At 40.6% G+C, this 21,190-nt stretch overlaps 2 protein-coding genes across 2 annotated transcripts in view; both read left to right on the top strand.

Moving 5' to 3' along the window:
- Window positions 1–523: 523 nt before the first annotated feature.
- Window positions 524–21,190, top strand: part of LOC115589336 (low affinity immunoglobulin gamma Fc region receptor II-like) — a 108,633-nt gene continuing 87,966 nt past the window's right edge. Inside the window, exon 1 of the mRNA XM_030430179.1 lies at window positions 524–574. The gene's annotated coding sequence lies outside the window, so the exon portion shown is untranslated. The remainder of the gene's footprint in view (window positions 575–21,190) is intronic.
- LOC115589335 (uncharacterized) overlaps window positions 5,890–21,190 on the top strand; it is a 15,878-nt gene continuing 577 nt past the window's right edge. Inside the window, exons 1-5 of the mRNA XM_030430178.1 lie at window positions 5,890–6,076; window positions 8,614–8,646; window positions 18,304–18,603; window positions 19,111–19,380; window positions 19,895–19,947. Coding sequence (XP_030286038.1) covers window positions 5,914–6,076; window positions 8,614–8,646; window positions 18,304–18,603; window positions 19,111–19,380; window positions 19,895–19,947 — 819 coding nt within the window. The 5' untranslated portion in view covers window positions 5,890–5,913. The remainder of the gene's footprint in view (window positions 6,077–8,613; window positions 8,647–18,303; window positions 18,604–19,110; window positions 19,381–19,894; window positions 19,948–21,190) is intronic.

Consider the following 21,190-nt stretch of genomic DNA (forward strand, 5'->3'; position numbering starts at 1 on the left):
CGACAGTTCTCTGTATGCAGTAGGTTCACGAATCATGAACGAATCAGCGCAAACGTGAATCGCATCCTCACAGTTCTGTGTGTGAGTCGCGGCAGTTCCACTCCCCGCCGGCATGCTCGCTGCTGAGCTCAACTGAACTGAGAAAGGAACGAATCAGTTAAGGAAGTGATTTCGTTCACTTCGTTCACTGAAAAGATTCGTTCTTTTGACGACACGTTCGCGAACGACACAACACTATGCGGCAGACGTTAACGGACCAGAATGAGAGCAGGGTTCTCCCCAGACGGTGGAACAGCGGCGCTGCGCCGCTATACTCCGCGCGTGACAGTGACGAGGTTCCGTCCGTCCGTCCGTCCGTCCCCTGGTTGACGGAGTTGATGACCGTCTGTCCGTCCGTCCGTGTCGTCAGCAGCTTGTACTGACAAACAGAGCAAGAAAAGAAAGACGAGCTGGAGAAGCTACAGACAAAAAGACGTTGGAGGCTCAAGAGCTGAAACCAGAGTAACTGTTTAAAGATGGCGACTGATGGATTCCTGAATATGAACGCCATGTTAGCTGTTTCTCTGTTGGACAGGTAATGAGCTGCTTTGTTTAGGTTAAGGAAATGTTTTATTACTCTGCAGTATGTAGTCAACGTAGCTAACGTTAGCTCTTTATGTTGCTTTGTGTGTATTAACCCAACACTAACATGTTAGCATGGTCAGTTTGTAGCTAACGTTAGCTAGCTAGCCAACGTATTTCCATGTGATGTCACCGTTTCCAGGCAGACAAACGTTCACACGTACTGTGGATCTGATCCATACAGCAGTGTTCACACAAGCTCTGCTACTCTGGACTGTTTTTACATTATCCAGATGAGCTGTGTGTGAGAGGACACTAATTCTTGTGTGCTACACGTGTGAAAGGTCAAGTCCACTGTTCAGAGGTCATGAGGACATTACATATATCTGTGAATATGGTTGTGTTATATTTGTAAGCTGATGTCGTTAGATGGTGTGTAGCACATTCATATAGACCAAGTAATGTTGCCTGTGTTTAATTTCTTGGTTTGTGCAGTGGCAGTAAATAAAAAAAGGTCAATTGCCCCTCTGAATATTTAACAGTTCCTCAGTCACTTCATCCTGCCACCAGGCCTGACCTCACATCTCTAGGATCAAACTGTTGGACACACAAGTCAAATGTGGACGTTCCTCTGGAGCGTTTAACAAGATAAGATGAGCTGATGGGCCTCAGTGGTGATTTAGATCTATCTAGGTGGTTCAGCTGTTAATTGAAGGACTGATTAAACAAGCATTGCATTATAATTGCTGTATACAATAAACAGCATCCAATTATATATCATAACTATGAATTCTATATATATTATTCTTATTATTATACACATTCTCCTAAAGCACAGGTCACCATTAACCCTTATTATGACAGCTGTTTGCTCCCCCTGCTGGAGCCCGCTGGTAACCAGTGGCGTTTTCTTGCGGAGGCCAAGGGAAGCCAGGCTTCCTCACTTTTTTCAGAATAACCGTCATTCAATAAAAACACTTTTTTAACAGTTTACGTAATCCCTCTGTGTCGTGTCTGTCGTCTCGTCCTCGTATCTTTTCATTAATTATTGAGCGTTTCATGATGTGTAAAACAGCGCCCCCCTAAATGTTACGTGGTGAATGAGCGTTGAAAACATGGTACTGCACTCTGTTCTCTGTGAGGAGGCCAAGCTGAGCTGGCCTCCCTTGGTGAAAAAAAAAAAGAATGATTGACCAATCAGGTGAGGCTATTGTCACGACACTGCTCCCCTGTGATTTGTCAGGACAGTGTCAAGGGAAGCCGCAAACTCTTTGGCTTCAGGCCAATCAAATCACAGTATGTTATCATCAACGTCTTTGAATGAAATAACGGAAGATTAGTTGCTTTGTGTTCATCTCTTGATAAGCTAGCAAATTTCTGTAAGCGCGATTATGGAGGGTGGAGATCTGGAGTATTTGGTAAAAAATAATTTTACTAAACTGCCTCTACAGCAGCAACTCCAGATTAAATCTGACGGCAGGCCGACACCAAATCTTGAGCTCCGTGCAGAGAGGAAGAAAGGTTTTCGGACCTTTAATGAGGAGAACTACGTCCGCACTGAGTGGCTAGCTGGTAGCGCCAAGCTTCAGCGGCTATTTTGCTGGCCCTGTCTCCTCTTTGACAAGGATTCCTGCTCCCTGAATAATCCCTGGGCTGCCACTGGATTCACCGACCTGGCCAACCTGTCTCGGGCTATTGAAAGGCATGGTAAATCCAAAAATCACATCGACTGTGCTGTGAAACTGAAGCTTTTTGGACGCGTCAGGATCAACGAGGCTCTGGATTTGGCTAAATGTCTGAGCACAAAGAAGCACAACGAGCAGGTGAAGAAGAACCGGGATATTTTGATGAGACTCATTGTTGCAGCCCTGTACCTTGCGCGCCAAGAGCAGGCGTTCAGGGGTCACAATGAGGCCGCTGGCAGCGGAAACAGGGGCAATTTTGTGGAGTTGGTGCATGCTTTTGCGGAGTTTGACAGCACTTTGGCAGAGCACTTGAGCTCGTCGACAGTCTTCAGCGGTATGTCAAACACCATACAAAATGACATAATCGAAAGCATCGCCCACATTATCCAGGATGAGACTGAAAAAGAAATTCGCAAGTCTCCCTTCATTGCAGTACAAGTGGATGACACGTCAGACATATCCAACAAGTGCCAACTCACTGTTATAATCCGATATGTGAATGAGAAAGGCAATGTGTGTGAGCGTTTTCTAGGCTTTTATGATGTCAGTGCAGAAAGAGATGCAAAAGCCATAACATCAGTTGTGATGACAGCCATCGGAAACTACAGCCCCACAAACAAGCTCATTTGTCAGACTTATGATGGTGCAAGCTGTATGAGTGGACAGCACGGCGGCGTGCAGGCTTTAGTGAAAGCGCACTGCCCCAACGCGTTGGTCATCCACTGCTATGCACACAAGCCAAATTTGGTTTTGGCACAAGGCACAAATAACATCCAACCAGCCAAACTGTTTTTTGCTGGTATTGATGCCTTTCACAATTTCTTCTCACGATCATGTAAAAGATCAGCATTGTTGTGTGAGGTGGACCGGGCTGTGCGTGTACCAGGAGGTTCTGTTGTGAGGTGGAACTTTAAAAGCCGTGCGGTACATGCCATCCATGAGGGACGCACATCGCTCTGTGTGGCTTTTGACCGGATCATGAAAGAACCAGGATGGGACAGGGACACTATTGCACAAAGTGCGGCCTTGAAACAGAAACTGGAGGATTTTGATTTCTCCTTCCTGCTCGGAGTCTTTCGGTCCATTTTCGGCCTCACAGAACCACTTTTTCAGGTTCTGCAAAGCAAGACGGCGGTCATAAAAAATTGCCAGGATCGGATCAACAGCACGATCAGCGCTCTCAAAGCCACGAGAACAGGCGAGACGTTTACTGGCATTTATGAGGAAACAGTCCAGGCAGTCGGAGAACCTGCGCCCCGACGTAAACGGCGTCGCCGCGGCTTGGAGGATCTGGAACAGGGAGCTAACCAGCACCAAGAAGGAGACGAGGACACTGTTTCATCTTTCCGACGTCTTTACTTCGAGATTGTTGACAGTATAGTACTGCACATGACCCAGAGATTCGCCGACATGGAGCACCTGAGTTTTTTTCGAGTACTGGACCACACATCATTTGCATTGTTCTGCAAGCCTGCTGCATTCCCCAGCAGTGAGTTGGCTCAGCTGATGAACACCTATCCGGTCTTTGATGAGCAGAAATGAAGAAATGAGCTGCACACGGTGTACAACAACAAGTTGTTTCACAAGCCACCAACACAGCTGCTGCAGCTGCTCATTGAGGATGACCTACAGGGCACGCTGTCCGAGGTCTTCAAACTGCTGCAGCTTATGCTCACCATACCGGCTACCAGCACATCAGCAGAGCGCTCATTTTCCTGTCTCAAGAGGATCAAAACCTATCTGAGGAACACATGTGGACAGGACAGGCTTGTGAACTTGGCCAGGATATCCATTGACTCTGTTGTTGTGGAGGACCTAAAGGCCAGTGGGAAGTTCTTCGACATGGTCACCGATCACTTTGCCACCGTGAGAGACAGGAGGATGGCCTTCCTCTACAAATAGGGTGAGCAAAACGCTTTTTTTTTTTTTTTTTTTTTTTCAGCTTAATAGTTAACTGCCCAATTAGCAACGTGTGTTATTTTTGATGTGATTATAGTCCTTATTGTGTCTTGCTTGCTTTGATTAAGCAGCAGGTGAGACCACTTAAGTTGTCGTTTATTGTTGTTGTTTATGTGGAGAAAATGAGCACCATGGACAGCGGCCGTCACGGGCCATGACGGGCCGGGCTGTCTGAATACAGGCACTTGTCAGGTGTGCTGTTTACAGTCACTGGTGCTGGGTTGTTGTGTTGCTGTTTAATGAACATATACATTTATTATTATATGTTATATATAAACGAATAGGAAAAGTGAAAAGCATTTGTGTATCTCACATAGAGCGTAGAAGTGTTTGACGTGGACGTAAAACGTAACGGCTTCTGATTGAGTGTGTGAATGAATTCGCATCTCTCCAATATCAAATGTGTGCGTTCGTTAAGTAGCTGGTTGTGCTTTTGGGAGGGCGGTTGCATAAATTAACTAGATGTTTACGAGGACTGTGTGTGTGTGTGTGTGTGTGTGAGAGAGAGAGAGAGAGAGAGAGAGAGAGAGAGCTCTAATAGTTCACCCGACCACGGGAAATAGCAACATAAAAACTGCATCACACGATTTTCTGCCCCCACCCCCGTAAAACATACACAGCTTAGAGGTTATATCTTACTTGGCTTCCTCGGAAATTTTCCCCACGCCACTGCTGGTAACTACTACTGTTGATGTTAAATTGGCATTTTGATCAAAAAATATGAGAAAACACACACTGTGCTCTAACTGCTGCAGGTCAATGAAACGTCTTAAACTTCATTAAAATGAACACTATCAGGTGGATCAGTCAGTCAGTCAGTGTACTTGATAGACCCCAGTCACTGTGCAGGTGAATTAAAAGCTTCTTCCACTGATCACCACAGGGGGCGCCAAACCACACTGATACTGACACAATGCATGTGCTCCTTTTTACCTCTGAGACGAGGGTGGCTGTAGTTGAGTCCCAGGACGCCAAGTCAAGGTTACCTGAGAGCCTCATTCTCATAAAGTTGTAGTACTCTCTAAGTAATAGTGATCTGACTTTAAACTTTTCATGAACTTTGACTCTTTTGCGGCTTTGTCACCCTGCTTTACTCAACTCAACTTCTACCACGAGTAAAAAAACACTTCTGAGGTGTGAATGATGACTGTGTCAAAATCTTGCTATCACAGCATCACATCTATATGTGTGAAACCAAACTGGAAACATATTTGATGAGAACTGGCTTCACATGTTCTTCTCACGCTAAGATACGCTGCAGTTAATTTTATTATTTTGCTCATAATATTTTATTTCCCCTCATGATGATCCTATTTGATATCTGGAGTCATTGTAGTAACATGAGGCAAAAACAAAGTCATCTCAGTTTACAGATATCTTTACTCCATCTCATCAGGCTGCAGCTCACAGGACAGGTCACGTCTTACAGATTAAAAGTTGTGGAACATTGATAGCTAATATAAAACTCTGCCTGAATAAAAAAGCACTGATGTAATATGATTGAATCTAATGATCCTATGTTTCTTGGATGTGAGATAAAGATGAGGAACAAACGTTTATGAGGGAGAAGAGCTCTTAATTTATTCACAGTGGACAGGAAATTTAAACATGTCAAAGTGTGCTGTGGTCAACACCTCTGCAGTAGTTTGAGCTTTGTGTGAAGGGGAAGTAAGAACAGACTCAGGCAGACATTCTGAAGAAGAAGTTGATGAAAAACTCTGCTCTCACATTTGTAAGAAATGTAACTTCTCTTTTCTCTCTGCTGCATTTTAATCAATACAAAATAAGAAGTTTGATCAGAACCAGAGTGACGGTGTCGGTGCTGGATGTGAAGATGGGTCACACTCTGCTCGGTGTGCTCGGGTTATTCTGTGAGTACATCTGTGACTTTCTATGTGAATGTCAGTATTTATATCAGTGTAGTAGTTGTGTAGACATGAACTTTGTTGCTGTTTGTCTTGGTTCAGATTGGAGGATTATGTTAAGTTTATTACTCAACTGGTTACTTACACACTAGTTTTTGCACACCTACCTGGACAATGCATGTACAGTAGGGGTGGGAATCTTTTGGCACCTCACGATTTGATTAGATTCAGATTCAGAGGTCAACGACTAGATTCTAAACTGATTCTCGATGCATCTCGATGCAGCAATTGTTTTATGTAAATTTCTATGCATGATTTGAAAAAATAATAATATTCAAATCTGAGTTTTCTAATCACCTCCTACTTTTTTCTCACTGTGTGACTACTTGGTACTTCAAAGCAAAGTATTTGTAATGATCCATACTTAATTTACGTCCAACATATTTAATTAATAAAACAAATGAAAGAAATGTGGCATGTCAACTAGGGGTGGGCGATATGGGCAAAAAACAATATCTCGATATTTTGGGGGATTTTTGCGATAACGATAATCAGTCGATATCCTTTCAAATGTGATTGGAATTGTCTGAGTTAGGGCTTGTGTCCACCAAACGCGTTTTTAGCGCTGAGGGCTCTCAAAAACTCTTTTTCCGAGTGCTCAGCGGTGTGAAAAGTTGAACAGATTTCAACTTGAAGGAAAACACTTAATTATTTTCTTTAAACTTTAGCATTCAAGTACAAATAAAAGAAAGACTCAATAATTGAACTACAATGTAGGAATATTGAATTCTGTAAACATCCAGCTGTCAGGTAAATTGTGCTGCAGTGCAGACAAACAAGAGCATATGATAAAATAAAAACAGTAGCATTTGTAACAAAGTGCTCTATGCATATTTTGAGAATTATTGTGTATCATCAAGTCTATCTAATGGCCTTATTAAACAAATTACTAACTTCAAGTTCCATCCAGGATTGTACAGCAACAACAAAAAAATCCAAAAAAGACATTTGCTAAAAAGCTTCACTAAGGGTTTTCTCAAATATTGTACAAAAATATAGAGATTTGTAAACAAATGACATTAACGTTGAAAAAAAATCCACAATTCTCAGATAGAAAAAATACCCGGTATTATTACAGCTATGGACAGATGCCAGAAACTTTGCAGAACTTTGAACAAATAACATTCTAGGCTAACGGTTCACTGATTAGGCTACTTCAGATCATGAGCCAAAAACACCAGTCGGTCCACAGCCCTTTCTAAATAGAAAAGGCGGCACATTTGCTCCAAGGTTAGGGCGGCAATGTGCTGCCCTGTCATACTAAAATATTCCTCCTTTCCCAAAAGCCACCTCTGGGGTCGGCGTAAACATGTGACGTGACGTGAAGCTCGAAGTTCCGCTGTGAACAGTGACAATGAATTTGTCTTCAAAATAAGAGCGTTACATTTTACCCCATCGAAGTTTAAAACTGGGTTCTTAGCGGGGGGCTTTTAATTTGAAAGTAGCGACCGTTCCTAGCTTGGTGCTAGCTAATAAGCGGACACAACAATCATCTGAAGTACTGGTAGCTTCAGGGACTGAAGGCGCCCCCATTTTCTCTCTGCCATCACGACGCGCTGCTTAAACTGTTGCAAGGAGAGTGCTCGCGAGAGGTCATGTGATCACGTAGGCCCACTAGTATGTGACTGAATCCTGCCATGCTGCAGAGAGCGATGGTACACCGTGTATTAAGTGGATGTGAGGAGTTTCCGGGTGCGTTTCAATATTTTTGGCGAAGTAGTTTAAATGCTCGATAATGGAAATTTGCACCTCGTCAAAACAACAATGACGATATTATCGCAAACGATATATATCGCCCACCCATAATGGAAGGTTACATTTGCTAGCAAACATCCAGCTTTGCAAAGAACCAAAAGGAAAAGAAAAGTGTTCCTGTAGCAGCACACATGTAGTACATTAATACAGCTGCAGCTGCTCGAAGGTCGATACAGGTGTTTGTATCACAGGTTGATCTGGACGTCTCACACTTTGCCACAGCTGCTGACCTCACGCTGAGTTCGGGCTGGATTTCAACATACTGTATGACAGTACAGTATGACAGTGTACAGTTTTCACATCGACTTGGATTTAGCTTAATAACAATGTATACGGCTGGGAACAATGGGAACAATGGCATTTGAAGGGAGTGCAGAATGACAGATTATGTTAAGTTTATTACTCAACTGGTTACTTACACACTAGTTTTTGCACACCTCCCTGGACAATGCATGTACAGTAAGGGTGGGAATCTTTTGGCACCTCACGATTTGATTAGATTCCGATTCAGAGGTCAACGATTAGATTCTAAACTGATTCTCGATGCAGCAATTGTTTTATGTAAATTTCTATGCATGATTTGAAGAACCCGATAGTAACACGTGTCACAAGTTAAAGTGGACACTGCGCACTAGGGCTGTCACTTCAAAAAATCAAGTTCGAACAAATTTGAAATGACACGCAATTTATTTGAATCTGGTCTAATGAAGTTTTCATCTTTATTTTAGCGCTGAATACACTCCTGTACGGACATGCTGAAGGTGACTATCTCTTTTATTTTTACTGATTATGTTTGTCCTGTATGTTACCTGCTGTATCACTCTTGATCACTTGTTTTAGCAGCTGTGTTTTTCCATATATGTGTCATTTTACTCAATGCACATTATGAAATGACTGGATTAGTGCTCAGTTGTTCAGGGAAGCTACTTGGAAAGTGTAGCTCTGCATGATGCCACTGACTTCATAATAATATTATTATTATCATCATCATTCTTCTTCTTCTTCTTCTTCTTCTTCTTCTTCTTCTTCTTATTATTATTATTATTATTATTATTATTATTAATATTAATATTAATATTATTGATGTTATGACCCAACACTGTGTATAGTTGTGTGATACAGTCACGTACAACAGTCTGTCACTTACTCAGTCATTGTGGGCGGTGATGTGGTGTGTTTGCTGCCACATGCTGTGTTTCTCGTTATGACCTCTGGGAGCTGCAACAGTCACAAGTTGTCAAATGCTTCACAAACAGATGATGCCAAATTATTAACCAAACTAAAGTGTCTGATGTAATCAAAGTAATCATGAACTACAAACCTCCAGAACAGTTTCAACGCTCTTTGGTATAATTTCTGTATGTCCAGTGTTTCCCCTAGAATTTTTTCCAGGCCCGGTGGTACCCACCAAAAAAACCCTAAACAGACAAGATGTGAAATACAGCAATAACAAACATTTACATTAAAAATCATTGTAGGCCTATATTGCTGAATGATATCACTTAAATAAAATCATTAAGCTTAATCAAACCTTTAATCAAAGTTACATGGGCCTGAAAGGCTGCAGCGTGGTGGTCTGAACCCATATGAGCATCAAGCACATCTTTTCTGTACATTGCAGAAGGGATCTCAATGAAAACCCTCTGGGATGGTCGTCTTTTAACGGGCTGCTTAGGCTGATGGCATAAGCAACAAAACATCCCTACGAGATTCTATCAGTTATAAATATTTTTTTTTAACAAACACATACGTTTTTTATTCATTTTATTATAACAGAGTTACATACATTTGACAATGCCTGGGAAAACTAGCCTACCCTATCATTAAAGTAATTCTATCTATTGTCTGTGTTATTTTCATCATTATTGCTTACCAAAAAAAAAAAAAGAGAGAGAGAAGCTCCTCAGTCAGAACAAAAATATAAGCTAAACATCAACTTGTAAACTCACCATGGGGAGTGTGGTACAACCAAGGGCTGTAGTTATGGTTATTAAGCCATTCGGGATCCCAGCCAGATGTTCTGTGTTTAGCTGTTTTTTTTTTCTGGGTCAACGTTACCAGTCGGTCTGGGCCCGCAGTCACCCGCCGGACGGGGGTCGGCAGTCAGCCCGGGCCTGGGGTCGGAAGTCGGACCGGTGTCAGGGGCAGTAACGGTCCTCGAGCAGCCCCCCTCTCCACTGCAATCTGCCCCCCTTTCTTCAGTCTCACCTGCACCTGTCATTTTTTCTGTTGTTGCCTCTGTTACTCTCCCTTCATCTATTTTCCTTGTCTCCGGAGTCTGGCAGAAGAATTTCTTTGTATTAAGTTGTCTGTCACCCGCCATAGTTTTTCTTTTCTTTGGTGGCGCCATAGTCGGTTAGCTAACAAACCTTAAACATCCCAGAATATATGCCCGCACTCTCAGCAGCGGTACTCGCATCGTGACTAGGCAGCGAGTCAACCTGTTTCGTTGGCCTGTACAATGGTAGCCCAGCGGGCATCTGATGTAAATATAACATCAAGATGACATCAAACATTGGTATCAAAATTGCATCCTGATTTGGTCAAAAATGTAAATCAACATAATGTCAAACTTTGACATCAATTTGATTGGTGTCAAATAATGATGAAATTGATGTTATTTTGACATCGTTTCAATGTTAAGGTTCTTTAAACTTTCAGCCAAATAATGATATTGATGTTATTTTAACATCGTTTCAATGTCAAGCTTTTGCGGAAAAAAAAGTAAATTAAAATGCACAGATGGAAAGATCCAACACACACCATCTTGTATTGCAAACAGAATTGGCTTAATCTAGACTTGGTCTCACAGGATCTTCATCAGGATTAAAAACTGAACTACAATAGTTTCCCACATGGGATTCTCTCTCAATGATCAAGCGTACATGTATGAACAAAACATTTTATTGTATACTTTTGCAAACAACTTTATATCAACAAACAAATAATATCAAAACAATACCAACAAATGAGTGCGCCTATGCATCAGGTTCAGTGGTCTTGCGGCCACCACCACCTTTTCGATCAGGCGCTGACCGCAGATAGGTCCCCATCCGTAACTCATTGGCAGCCTCACTGGCTCCAGGCTGCAACTTCTGAATGGCATCTGAAAAAAGGACATTTTACAAGTGTTGAGTAAAGTCAGTTTTTTGTTTGAGGAACAAAAATTTATCAAAATAACTTATTTCAGCAACATATGGCAAGTACCGTATTGACCCGAATATAGGACGAGGTTTTTTCAATGAAAATTATGTAAAAAAGTGGGGTCGTCTTATATTCGGGGTCTAACCGTTGACACATGCTGATAGTTGTCTGGGTCGCTACACGACTGCAACAGCAGAGGGCGCCAGCTTATTGTAGAGACGTCACTGACACTGTGGCTGCGGTTATCTGTCAATCACAGCGGAGAAGAAGTGACAGGAGATGAAACATGTAGAGACGCGGTGATTTTATGGAGCAAAGTGGATCAAAAGTGGGGCAAGCTAACAGACATCTGAGGCGGAGCTATGATGCTGATTTTAAGATAATGGAAATCAGTGCAGCAGAGGTGCCAAACAACTGTCAGCCAGCCAAGAAATATGGAGTTATGGAGTGTAACGTCCAAAGATGGCGGGTCCAAAAAGATCGTCTGAAAACGCTAACAGTAAGAGAAAAGTTTATCGTGGTCCTCTAAGCCAGTGGTTCCCAACCTGGGGGTTTTGAGGTTGTGAGGTTAAAGTTATATTTGTGCAACCCTCTGAGGTCGATTGACGTGCCGGTACGTCAAAATCACGTGACCTATTTAAGATGACGTAGCAGCAAGATGGAGCCTCAGTCAGTCTCGGTCCGACTTATGTGCTGGAACAGCCTGTCAAGCCTTCAAGCTGTGTACCAGTTTTTAAATTGTGTTGATAGGCCAAGTAAAACCGGAGTTATGATAAATAATGTACGGCACGCTTTTTCGTTTACATTACTGTCACGTTTGCTGCGCGTTTGGTGCAGGAAGAGACGGTCAACAAGGATTTCTCTCACGAAAGTGTCGGCAAGCAGGAAAAGTTTGCGAGCGAAAAAACACGGAAAAAGGCACCACACCAGCCAATCACAAAATTACATGGCAAGACACGTGATTTGGTTGCTGGGTGACAGGAGGAAGTTGTGGAGGGACCGACAGTGACGGTGAGAGAGTGTGTCAAAATGAAAAAATAACTGTACAGTCACACATGTGAAGTTGTGCTGAAAATAATGACACCAAACAAGGCAAGGTAAATAGTTTTTAAGGTGAAATATAATGGTAAAGTCAAAAATAGTCAAAATGGCCAATTATACCCTGGACTGCATACAATCTCAGTAACACACCCAATCAAAACTCTCTATAATCCAAATTGAAACATATTTCTTGGTCCACATTTAAATTCATTAAGCTATTTATTACCAACACCCCTATGAGGTAGGCCTATTCTGCTCTCTGGTAGGCCTATTCTGGTCGTGTGTGTGTGTGTGTGTGTGTGTGTTTGTGTGTGATACACCTGATGACATAAAAAGGAAGAAATGTATCTATATACATTGTAAAACTAGGAGAATATAGCTGTTGTTTATTTTTGCAAATAAAAGTTTGTAATTAAAGCCCCTGTACAGACTTTTCATTTAGTGTTGATTATGGCGGCCCCGCTGGACGAAAGCGGTGGTGTTTTGCCGGAATGAAGACTGCATTTCCCATGAGCCCTAGCGCCTACTGTCGTGAAGACTTTTGTCTGGCCGGCGCATGTAGATTTGTTTTGGAAACGTCGGAGAGAAGACTGGACTTGCTTTGAAAAATTTTTTTTTTAGCAGCTATCTGCAGCGTGCATATGGATGAGGTAATGTGTCTATTTGTATTTCTATGTAATATAATATGCCGCCGGTGAAGCAAAGTAATGTTAAAACTTGTATCTAAGTTCTGTCTATGTAATTGGATCATGCCTTTGACCTGGACAAATGAGAATTTACACAGACATACATCTAAGTTCGTAACAGTAAGCCTACAAAAACTGCAGTAGCATTGCCAACATAATACGTTACGTTGTAAGCTAACTGTATTACCGTGATGTCTGTGACATAGGCTAAACATGCAAAGACACAGACACTATTGTCACTGTGTGTAATGCTGCTGTTGCACTGCAATTTCCCCGCTATATATATTACCCACAGTGCTACAGAGCTAGCGTTACAGCAAAGTCACAGTGATTGTGATGGATGTTTTGTTCTAAGTAAGAAACTGAATCATTTATAATGACAGAGGATATTACCGATGCATCGTTGCAGGTCGGCTGGGCTGATACACACAGCTGAAATGGATGCGTGATCTAAGACGTTTGTTGTCATTTTTACGAGTGTAGTATCAAGAGCTAATCTAGTGGTAACGTTAGCCAGCTTTGTTGTGACAACATAAATTCATGTATTGCTGTAAACTACGTCCCGCAATACATTTCTTAAATGAAATACTATTTACATACCTGTCCAGGAGGAATCGGGCAAATTCTGGATGTGACTTGAATCCCTTCAAGCCCCGCAACTCTCTCCATCTCTGGAAGGAATCGCCAATAACCACTTTATTCTTTTAGTGTATGTGGGTTGGGGGGGCCTGGCTTGTCTTGGACACAGGCAAGGGTGGCTTCAAGGAAAAAAAGTTGGGAACCACTGCTCTAAGCGGCCGCTTCCAAGAGATTGACAGGAGGGTATGTGAGTTTGTTATTGAGAAACACATTTTGGTTATCAGAGTCTGAAGTCTTGAAAAGAGGGGTCGTCTTATAATCAGGGTAGTCCTATATTCAATACGGTATGTCAAAATCCTAGGTCGTGCAAAAAAAGAAATTCTACTTACCAATCATGACCTTCCAAAGGATCATTCTTCTAAAGGCACCCTTGCCACCACCTCCGTCCAGTCCTGCCATGATCTTATTTGTAAGGACTCTGTCAAACACATACACATAAATGCTATTAAATCGAGGTTATTACTTTATTGTGATCCCCATTAACCTCAGTTCCACTGCTGCCATTATTCCTGGGGTCTGATTATATAAAAGTTTTACAAAAACATAGAAAACAAAAAACAAAACAAAAAAACGTAAAGGTCAGGCCAGGTTACGTGAAAGTATACCAACTTTTTACTTATTCATACAATATGTTTCTGTTGCTGTGAGTGGAGTGTCAAAAACAAGGAAGCAAAACTCTTCACTGTGATACTTGTAACTTTCACAAATGAACCAACACCACACCAGAAAGACATTTTCACACATTTAACCACATTAAACTACATCCAATGATGAAATATAAACTCCACAGACATAAACAGAAACAAGGTAAAAGTTGGGAATGCCTAAATCATTTAAAATCAAAGGCTGTGATTGTTCTTTTGGGACTTGGGGGTGGCTGTTGGCACTATTGGCTGTTGACCAGTCTTCCAGGACTAACAGATAAAGAACAGGACTAACCTGTTCATGACGTTGACAACATTTTCACGAATGCCGGCTCCACCATCTTCATCATTTGAGTTGTCTGAAGAAATAATTTTCCATACATTATATTTGAATATGCACACACACGCGTTATTTTGAAAGGGACAACTTTGGAGTTTGGATTTTTAACATCCACAAGGATGGATAGATATATGATGATAGATAGCTGATGATAGATAAATAATAGATAGTTGACAGATGATAGATAGCTGATAGATGACAGATAGATAGATGATCATACCAGTAAGCTCACCAGGAATAATGTAGGCGGGGTCTCACAAAGTTGTGGAACTCGACCGTGATGGGCTGGTGGCCAGACCAGGAGCTGCAGGAGATATAAAAATCAAAACTGAACAGTTTCAAAATTGTCTTGAAAATAGCAGATCTACAAGCTCATAATGTCTTGTGCAGCAAACACTGTTTCCACCTCTGACCCATTACCATTTTATGCATGTGTGCAAAAAGTGTTGCTATTTTGAGCCATTTGCAATGAAATTTCATTCATATGTGCACCTGTGCGGTGTGTATTTTGAATGACAATAAAGATCTATCTATTTATAGTCTTACGACGAAGAATTAATATTTGAGAGAAAAATAATAGCATACCGAGTCTGATTAAGCCTGCCCCCCCCCAGGCCCAGGCCAGGCCCCCCCCCCCCCCCAAAAAAAAATGGTTCTAGTGATTCACATGAATGACCCAACTGACCAAGAAAACGGTGATTGTCGGACAAAAGCGACAAGTTTGCAGGTATGTGTAGGAAATTTCAGTTTTTCGCATCTTATGACGTGAAAAATTAATATTCTGACAAACTAAATAATGGAATACTATGACAATAAATATACCACACAAGTAAAAATTACATTAACTGCATCAAATGTACAGGATTTTGTCAACATCTGAATGCACATTTATTACCAAAAGCAAAAATAGTCATGTATGAAAATGCTTCCTTTTCTATTTAATCAAGGCAGGTTGTAAACGTGTATTGTAAAAATATGATTTTTTTTTTTAACTACGTAAAAAAAAACCAAAAAAAACCCACAGATAATCAGATTTTATCACAGACAAACCAACACAAGGAGAAACGTGTTGGCGGACAGAAGGGAGTATTAAATACTAGCCACAAACTGAATAAGTAGATAGATAAGAAATAAAGCTTTCAGCTTGTGTTAATGTACTTGTATAAAAACAGAAAAACTAAAAAAAAGAATTCATTTTTTTTAAATCCCAAAATTGAGAGTGTAATGTCTCCTATTAAAAATAGGACCTGTGTAAAGGATCTATGCATGACAGTACAGTTCGCACCGGGAGACAAAATGGCTACCGTTGGCGCCGCGACAGAACAAATGCCAAAAAGCAAAGTCACCGCTGTTAGCTTAGAGTGCGGCCTAATGTTTTATATAGCCGGGTAGCGCCGTTAGCTCACACCGGGAGCTAACGGCAGTTAGCATGGCTACTCGGAGCTGAGCTAACAGCTCCACTACTCAGTAATCCGCAGCCAAGTACCTCCAGATTAATATTGCTTAAACAGACTGACCATAAACAATTACATTTATTTTTCTGAGTAATTGTGATCATGAGAGAGATAGTAATACCTAGCTTCAATAAAATTTAAAACTTTTATTAACTAGTTCAGTATGCTAATGTCAGATATGACACGTACTTGATGAGGTCAAAGGGTATGGAGCAGCAGCGCCGGGCAGTGTTGCCAGATCGGATTGACAGTATTCAGCCCAATCACATCTTAGAACCCGCCCAATCCACTAAAAACCAGCCCAAACCATGAAGTTGCCAGACACCCGTGTGTGTGTGTGTGTGTGTTGCTCCTCGCCGTTAGCCGGAGGTCGGGGTTGTCGCTTTTTTTTTTATTTAACTTGCTCCTCCCGGCGCTCCTGATGGGCTCCCGCAGTTGAGAGTGCTGTTTTCACAAAAGCAGCCCAAATTTTATTCACCCACCCAATGTATTTTTTTCCCGCCTGGCGTCAAGAAAAGTAGCCCAATTGGGCAAAAAAACGCCTAATCTGGCAACACTGGTGCCAGGCCGGACCAGTGGTTTATATTAAGGCCAAAAATAGATGCAATCACAACTGTCCAATCAGAGTCCTCCTGTGTGCCTGTCATCTGTATTCGAGGTGATTTGTCAAATGAGATGGCTGATATCTGTGCACTGTGACACAGACACATATGCGCTGTTTGCACATTCGACTCCGGACGATCCCTGCATTTCATGATTTATAAATATTTTTTATGAATGTATTGAAATATAATACATTAAAAAATATATATATGTTAATTAGAACACTTAATTCACAATATCAATTGATTAATATTGAACTATTATGTTATATATTATTAGATAAATAACATAAAACAATAAATGTTTTGTTTATGTTTTTCTTATATCAATATATTATTTGTATTTAATATTTATAACTTTATTTAATTAATGGATTATAATATAATAGTTTATCAAAATGTTATTATGAATTAATTAATATTATTAATAAGATTAATACCCTTAAAGTGTTTTTCTACACAAATTTAAGCCAGCATTCCAGTTTGTTTTGTTTCAGCTGTTGGAGTATGAAGAGATGTTACAGTGAGAATGAGTCAAATACTCTGAATCAAACTGAGAAATTCAATAAATCTCAATAGCCTATATCAATGATTGTTTGTGAATTTAAATGCAGTTTTTTCGTGCAAAGAAAAAAATAAATAAATCCACAAACAACATATCTGGACTCCAACGACTCGGACCAGAAAATTGACACCCATTAATTTTTTTTCCCGTCCCATGGGGCGAATGTGCGTAACTTCAGCTGATGTCAGTTTAGATGTATTTTGTCCATTGAATATTTAGATTGAAAGTTTAACAGTTGCAGATTGACAGTCTTTTGTCTGTCATCCCTAAAGCATAAAAAAAAAAAAACACACCCAAATTCACAGCGTTTTTATTCGGACATCAATTTGACATCTATTCAACGCCATGTTTCTAGATATCAAATCAACGCCAATTTGATGTCAGGTATTGAGCAGCAATGTTGGTTTGATGTCAAATATTTTGACTTACAATATATAACGCAGTAACCTGATGTGGGATCGATCCCTTTGTTGAACCTCTTTACAACCATAAGGATGTCAAAGCTCCTGTAGGCTATTTATGATGTTAGTCAAAATCTTGTTACTGTCACAGAGGTCAGCAGCAACAGTATAACTTATTTATAAGCCATGTTGATGTAAACATGTTTTGCACTGTGCATGTATGATGTGTGATTCAGGACATGAGTAGTGGTACACTTCTGCCTGTGGTGGTCAAAATGAGTATTACAGAAAGAGGCACTGAATTTTCATCATGAACATTTTTGCTGTCTTACACACGAAAAAAGAAAGTAAAAATTTCGAAAATGGAGCACCAGAAAAAAAAAAGAAATCTAATTTGTCCCTCTGACCTTCTGTACATGTTTGTTTCCTTTCTGTGAAATCTTGAACATGAACAGGTCCAAACAAGGCTGTTGTGACTCTGCAGCCAAACAGGACTGAAGTATACGTTGGAGAGAGGATCACTCTCAGATGTGAGATCACAGATAGAGGAGACACTGATTGGGAGTATGAATGGAGAACAACCAGCTCTGAAAAACCTTCAGATCAAAATGAACACAGTGTTACATCTGTGACTGAATCCCACAGTGGAGACTACAGGTGTAAGGGCAGAAAGAAACATACGCAGCATTCTTCAACAGATTGGAGTGATCCCATCAAACTGACAGTATCAGACAGTAAGTCACATCACATTTCTTACAAAGTGAAGATTATACAGCTCATTAAAAGCCTGTTTTTGTTCACATATATATTTTAAAGTAAATCTTCAGTATGTACTGATTGTGCAGAATGTATCTGATCCACTATCAATACATGTTTTCATTTAAAAAAACATTTTCCAACAGAACCCCGGCCTGTCATCATTGTGTCTCCATCATGGCTGAGTGCTGGAGCCTCAGTGACTCTGAACTGCAGAGTTAAAGATCCATCTGCAGGATGGAAGTTCTACTGGTATAAGATGGTTCCTGATCCATCAGACAACTTCTATAGACATGACCAGCTACCTGGCAGCAGCAGTGGGATTGAACAGGATTCCTACATTGTTCATGGACAGACACGCACAACAGGATATTGGTGCAGACCTGGAAGAGGAGATCCAGAATATTTGACTTCTTACAGTTACCCTAAGTTTGTCTGGACTGCAGGTCAGTTTGTTTCTATCTCTTCTATCTCATCTATGTTCATCTTGTTTTTAAATGATGATAAACAAACAGAATCTTGAAAAAAAGAACATTAATTTACTCTGGTCTTATGATCTTGTCTCTCTCTCTCACTAGCATCAAGCTAAACTTCATGCTTTCCACCTTACTGGGTGGAATTTACTTGTTTCCTTCTGTCCTCACTCTTTAACACAACGCACAAAAAGACAGATATGATATCTTGACTAAAACTCTGCTCTCATTTACAAAAAGTACTTTTAGTCTGGATACTTAAGCTCTTCTTCTGCTTACAGCAGCTGGAGTCACTTGGTTGTCTATCATTTTAAAATGTACTCATAATTGTAGCAAGAGGTCAAAGTAGAAATCATAATTTTACCAAAATACTGAACTTTGTTACAATAAAAACAAAGCTAAGGACTATTTGAATGGAGACATGTTCTATCTGAAGATCTCTGTGCTCTGTTTGACCTCTTATCACATGTTGTTTTTCAGATATTCACTCATCAGCATCTCTCACAGTGAGTCCTGACAGAGCTCAACACTTCACCTCTGACTCTGTCTCACTGAGCTGTGAGGGAAACTCTACTGAGTGGAGAGTGATGAGGTCATCACCTGAGGGCAGATACTGGTCAGACTGCTCTAACTGGGGGACAATGAATGGATCAACATGCAACATAAACACTGACAGGACCAGTGATGCAGTGTACTGGTGTCAGTCTGGATCAGGAGAGATCACCAACGCAGTCAACATCACTGTACAGGGTATGATTTCATTACATTATGTTTTTCTTTGACTTATTACTTCAAACATCCCGTTGTGTGTTGAGGAGGACAGCACACTGACATGTTAAGAGTTCTGCCCAACACTCTGCTTCATCATCTCTCCAGTAATTAATGGTTTTCACTTAATAAACATAGTTGAGTATTTAACCACACTGTGATTTTAACCATGTATAAATATAGAATATAGATTGTGGCTGATGTGTTCTTCAGTTTTTAGGTCCATGATCACCATTTAAAGTCCAGTGTGAAGGATTTAGTGATATTTAGCTGTGAGTTTACAGATTCAGCCCATTGAAAGGGTTCTTGAACATTAGACACACAAGGTGTATGAAGATGAAACGTCAGATTTTATGATCACTGTTAAATCAGTGACAACAATGTAAAAGAAAAAAACCCAGTATGTCTTTTCTCATCTCTCTACATCAGCTCATTCTCAAGTTCCTCAACCAGCTGATCTCTGACTGAAACCTCGTACTCTTTGACTGTTTAACAGATGGAGATATGATCCTGCTGAGTCCTGCCCGTCCTGTGACTGAAGGAGATTCTGTTTGTCTGAGCTGCAAATTAAGACTTCAAACATTTGACTCCATTGTGTTTTTCTATCACAATGAGAAACTCATTCAAAGTGACAGCAGATGGGAGTTAAGTATCTCTCCAGTGTCAAAGTCAGATGAAGGATTCTACAAGTGTCAACACTCAGGACGAGAGTCAGCACAGAGCTGGATGTCAGTTCAGGGTCAGTAGGATTAAAACAATTGCTGCATTTTTTTGCATTTTACCCGAAAAAGAGAGACATGACATGTAAGAGAGATCATTGACCAAGTTTAAACTAATATGTCTCCAGTATTTGTAAAATAATTCAGTGTTAATATTCATTTACAGTTCCAGTATTTCTGACCTGTGTGTGCTGCACTATATAAACTGGATTTAATCACAGTGACATTAGTTTCCTTTTTTCTGTATTTTTTCTAAATCAAACAACAAAAGTACCAAAGGCTGAACTGAGGGCTGATGACACAGACATTCCTGTAGGGGGCAGTGTGACCCTGACCTGCTCTGTGAACCCATCATCATCTGGTTGGAAATACTTCTGGTACAGAGGAGAGAAAACCTCTGAACCTCTGACCTCTCAACTCTCATCTGGACCGATCAGAGTCTCAGAGGAAGGAGTCTACTGGTGCAGAGGAGGAAGAGGAGAGCCAGTTAACTACACAGAGTACAGTGATTCAGTCACTATCAACAAAATCAGTGAGTTTGACTTTTGTATTGGAAACAGAATAAAGATATATGTTGTATTCACTGATTGAATAACATTTTATGTTTGATGTAGATTTAACTTTTCTTCATTTTTGTTTCCTTCCTGTGAATTCTTGAACATGAACAGTTCCAAACAAGGCTGTTGTGACTCTGCAGCCAAACTGGACTGAAGTATACAGAGGAGAGAGGATCACTCTCAGATGTGAGATCAAAGATGGAGGAGACACTGAGTGGGAGTATGAATGGAGAACAACCAGCTCAGAAAAACCTTCAGATGAAAATGAACACAGTATTACATCTGTGACTGGATCCCACAGTGGAGACTACAGGTGTAAGGGCAGAAAGAAACATACGCAGCATTCTTCAACAGATTGGAGTGATCCCATCAAACTGACAGTATCAGACAGTAAGTCACATCACATTTCTTTCAAATTGAAGATTATACAGCTCAGTAAAAGACAGTTTTTGTTCATATATATATGAAACCTGTGTTTCATATATATATATATGTATATATATATATATAATATAT

This window comes from Sparus aurata, chromosome 10 (genome assembly GCF_900880675.1).
Source record: "Sparus aurata chromosome 10, fSpaAur1.1, whole genome shotgun sequence".
Classification (NCBI taxonomy): Eukaryota; Metazoa; Chordata; class Actinopteri; order Spariformes; family Sparidae; genus Sparus; species Sparus aurata.